Source organism: Anguilla rostrata, unplaced genomic scaffold (assembly GCF_018555375.3).
Source record: "Anguilla rostrata isolate EN2019 unplaced genomic scaffold, ASM1855537v3 scaf0311, whole genome shotgun sequence".
In the NCBI taxonomy this organism is placed as follows: Eukaryota; Metazoa; Chordata; class Actinopteri; order Anguilliformes; family Anguillidae; genus Anguilla; species Anguilla rostrata.
This window is the reverse complement of record NW_026985841.1, coordinates 6,024-10,229: the sequence shown is the minus strand read 5'-3', so window position 1 is coordinate 10,229 and position 4,206 is coordinate 6,024. Positions and strand designations below refer to the sequence as shown.

General features: G+C 44.1%; 1 protein-coding gene across 1 annotated transcript; it reads left to right on the top strand.

Annotated features, from left to right (window-relative positions):
* The first annotated feature begins 1,624 nt into the window (after positions 1 to 1,624).
* On the top strand, positions 1,625 to 3,774 carry LOC135246436 (general transcription factor II-I repeat domain-containing protein 2B-like). The gene has a single exon (XM_064319896.1). It carries the CDS (start codon positions 1,930 to 1,932, stop codon positions 3,754 to 3,756), a length of 1,827 nt encoding a protein of 608 aa, XP_064175966.1. The 5' UTR covers positions 1,625 to 1,929; the 3' UTR covers positions 3,757 to 3,774.
* The last annotated feature ends 432 nt before the right edge of the window (positions 3,775 to 4,206 follow it).

The window sequence follows — 4,206 nt, the reverse complement described above, 5'->3', positions numbered from 1 at the left end:
AGAATCTCTTTCGGGATTCCGACTCGGGAGATTGTTTGAAACAATGCCTGCGCGACACTTTTTGCTGAAATGCTGCGCAAAGGAACTGCTTCGGGATACCGTGTCACATAATCCACCAGAACTAACACGAAGTGGTATCCCTGTGTGCTCCGATCAAATAGCCCGATGAGGTCCATGCCCACTCTATCAAAAGGGACCTCCATTAACGGAAGGGGGCGCAATGGCACTTTTGGGATGGCCGGAGAATTTACTAGTTTGGCATTCAGGGCACGACACACACCACCGACGCATGTCGGCCCAAATGCCCGGCCAATAGAAACAAGCCATGATCCGGTTCAGTGTTTTCTCATACCCTAAATGACCAGCCATGGGGTTAAAATGAGTCGTCTGTAAAACCATTTCCCGAGAGCTTTTAGGCACCAGCAATTGGGTGTTTTCCTCATCGGTCTGAGTGTCACGACACACTCTGTACAACCTGTCTCTAATTATTACAAAATACGGGTGAGTGAGCATTGCATCAGGGTGCACCTGTTGACCATCAATGCACATCACGCAGTCAAAGGCAAAGCGTAGGGTGTCGTCACGAGACTGCTCGAGTGGGAAATCCTCCATGGGGCGAAACACCGGTACCTGTGGAGTCTCCACCGGAGGTTCCCCTGGGGCCGACTTCCCCTCTGCCGCGTCGGACGACCTCACATCAGCACTGACAGCAGCACACACATTACACCGCCCTACCCGTCATGAATGCACTCACCCTAATTTACCAGCTGCCTGGTGAAACCCCACCCAATCAGTGCCTAAAGTCAGAGGGTGCAAAAGGCGGGAGCTTACCGCAGCCTTTATTTTATGCTTTTTCCCTTGCCAACGAATTTCCACTGAGACTATAGGGTACTTGTGTAAATCCCCATGCCCCCCCATATAGACACCCATGGTGCTTCTAACAAAGCCTTGGGTCGAACCAGGCTGTTGAATCATGGTCTGCATAGCCCCTGAGCCCAACAGCGCCTGGTGTTCACTCCCTTGAATCCTTACCGGAATATAGTACGCTCCATCTGGGTCGGGAGCGGAGGTAGGCGGACCGCTTGCGGCTATATTTATTATTATTATTTCTTGCTCAGAAAGAGGATTCAGAGCAAGGATGAGTCAGATAAAACCAGAGACAGAGATGGGAATGAAATTCTTTACGTTCAATTCACTTATTGGCTCATCAAATTTTAAAGCTTACTAATCCTCACAAGCATGATTAATTATGTGCAACAAGTTAAGCTTCATCATTAATGGTAGTCCATATAAAAGTGAAATCTCACTACATTTCTGATGAGCTTTGCATACTCTGAAGTTGATTAAATAAACACTTATACATTATACATGCTTTCTTGCCCCCAATTTTGTCTATATATGCATAGTTTATCCATCCTGGGTTTGTTTTTAACATAAACAGTATTAAATGATATGTACAGTGGGGTCCAGAATTATTGGCACCCTTAAAAAAAATGAAGAAAAAAGGCTGCCAATAATTCTGGAGCCCACTGTACATCTGTAGGTTCTGGGAGTTCACTCCATCTAATTCCATGGTATGAATCATTAGCTAGGGTATTCTCCACTTAGTAAAATTAATTAATGCAGGCATGTCAAACATACGGCCCGCGAGCCGGACCCGGCCCGTTGGATGATTTAATCCGGCCCGGCATAAATTTCTGAGTATGTCAAAAAAAGAAGCGAGTCTCTAGCTCATTTCTATCAAAAGTTATGATTTTTTAAAATAAATACAAACCAAATGCTCCCTCCGGCCGCGGGAGGGCAGTAAATGTGTAAAAGAGACGTCCAGCATGCGGCATTGACACGAGTTAGTACTAAAAATAAACCGGCAATCTTGCTTCACAATTCACCACTACTAAACAAGTTATCGGTCAACACACCCTTCCCAAAATGGCACTGTCAAAAAAAAGAAAAGTGGACACGGAGTGCAGAGTTTTCAAGGAAAAATGGACTGAGAATTATTTATTCACAGAAGTGAATGCAAAACCAGTGTGCTTGGTATGTAATCAGCAAGTTGCAGTGTTCAAAGAGTTTAATATTCGGCGCCACTATGAGACTCATCATAAAGACAAGTATGACCACTTGAAAGGACAAATAAGGAAAGACGAGATAAACAAATTGGTGGCTGGTCTGAAGAAACAGCAGTCTACTTTTACGCGCAGCCGCGATATCGCTGATGGGGCTGTAAGAGCCAGCTACATTATTGCCAACGAGCTGGTGCAGGCATCCAAGCCATTTTCTGATGGGGAGTTTGTAAAAACATGCATGCTGAAGGCTGCAGAAGTCGTGTGCCCTGAAAAGCGACCTGCCTTTGCCAATATTAGTCTAACGAGGAACACTGTCGCAGATCGGGTGACAGAACTCTCAAGTGACTTGACAGGCCAAATGAAAGAGAAAATCAAGTCATTTATCGCATTTTCAATTGCAATAGATGAGAGCACCGATGTCACAGATATTGCTCAACTGGCCATATTCGTTAGAGGTGTTGATGAAACTTTGACCATCACCGAGGAGCTGCTTGAATTGGTGCCCATGAATGACACCACAACAGCAGATGACATTTTCAGCGCTCTCGTTGGAGCGCTGGACAAGGTGGGAGCGGACTGGTCCCGTGCCGTGAGCCTGGCTACCGACGGTGCGCCATCAATGGTCGGGAGAAAGGCAGGCGTTGCCACAAAATTCCGTGACAAAGTACAGACCGCAAATGGAGGACAAGAGTTTTGGGCATTTCACTGTATTTTGCATCAGGAGGCGTTATGTTGCAAAACACTGCAAATGGACCATGTTATGAGTGTGGTTGTGAAAACTGTCAATTTCATCAGAGCGCGCGGTCTAAATCACCGTCAGTTTGACACATTTCTCAGTGATAATGTCATTCATGCTGGCCTACCATACCACACTGACGTGCGGTGGTTAAGCAGAGGTGCAGTACTCAAGCGCTTCTTTGAGCTACGAGGGGAAATTAGACAGTTCATGGAGAAGAAGGGACGCCCAGTAAAGGAACTTAAATGCAAGGAATGGGTGCAGGATCTTGCGTTTATGGTTGATATTACACAACACTTGAATACACTTAACACTACATTGCAGGGCCGTAACAGAGTTGTCACTCAATATTACGACAGCATAAGTGCGTTCAAGATGAAACTGTCACTGTGGGAGACGCAGCTATCCAACGGTGACACCGCGCATTTCTCTTGTCTCACAGCTGTGCGTCCGGAGGCACCGGACCGTCCCGATAATGATTTGGAAAAATATAAAGACAACATAACAGATTTGCTGCGAGAGTTTGAGCAGAGGTTTCAGGTATTCAGTGAACTTGAGAACAAATTTGGCTTTTTTCGCTCGCCATTTACAGTGAAGCCTTCTGATATGCCAGCTGACATTCAACTCGAGCTTATTGACTTGCAGTGCGATTCCGCTATGAAGGATAAATTTGGGTCCGTGGGATTGGATACGTTTTATCAATATCTCGTGCCAGGTTACCCCAAATTAACAGCCATGGCTGCAAAGGTTCTATCCATGTTTGGGACTACTTATCTTTGTGAACAGGTGTTCTCCGTAATGAACAATAATAAAACAAAGCAGCGCTCAAGGTTAACAAATAAACACTTGAATGACATTGTTAAATGTGCTGCTACTCAGGATTTGACACCTAATATCGATACACTTGTGAAGGCAAAAAGATCCCAAGTTTCAGGAGCCAGCAGCAGCAAGTAGACTGCAGGAGTGCAGTGAGAGAGAAAAAAAGTGTGATGACACGAAATTTGTTTGCACTCATGAATACAGATCATTAAAAATAAGATTAATCTGGTTTCATATTAAAGACAATTAATATTGTGCAGTATATTCTCAGCTTCAGTAGGCCCAGCCTAGTAGTTTAATCTGATGTAGTCTAATCTTATTGCCCATGCACTGCTATAACTTTTATTTTGTATTTTTTTTATTTATTTCAAAGCAGTATGACAATTAAGGCGAAATATTTTTTCATAGCTCCCACTTGAGTTTGTTTAGTGTGGTGAGTTGGTTCAGGTGTAAAACTGCATTCACTTAACTGTTAAAATAAACCAGTTGTTAACACATTCACCGCCTAACATGAAATCATTTTTTTTTTTCCATTGTTTGTGAATAAATGTGTTGTGCTTAGAAAAGATCCCTTGTCATCCGTGA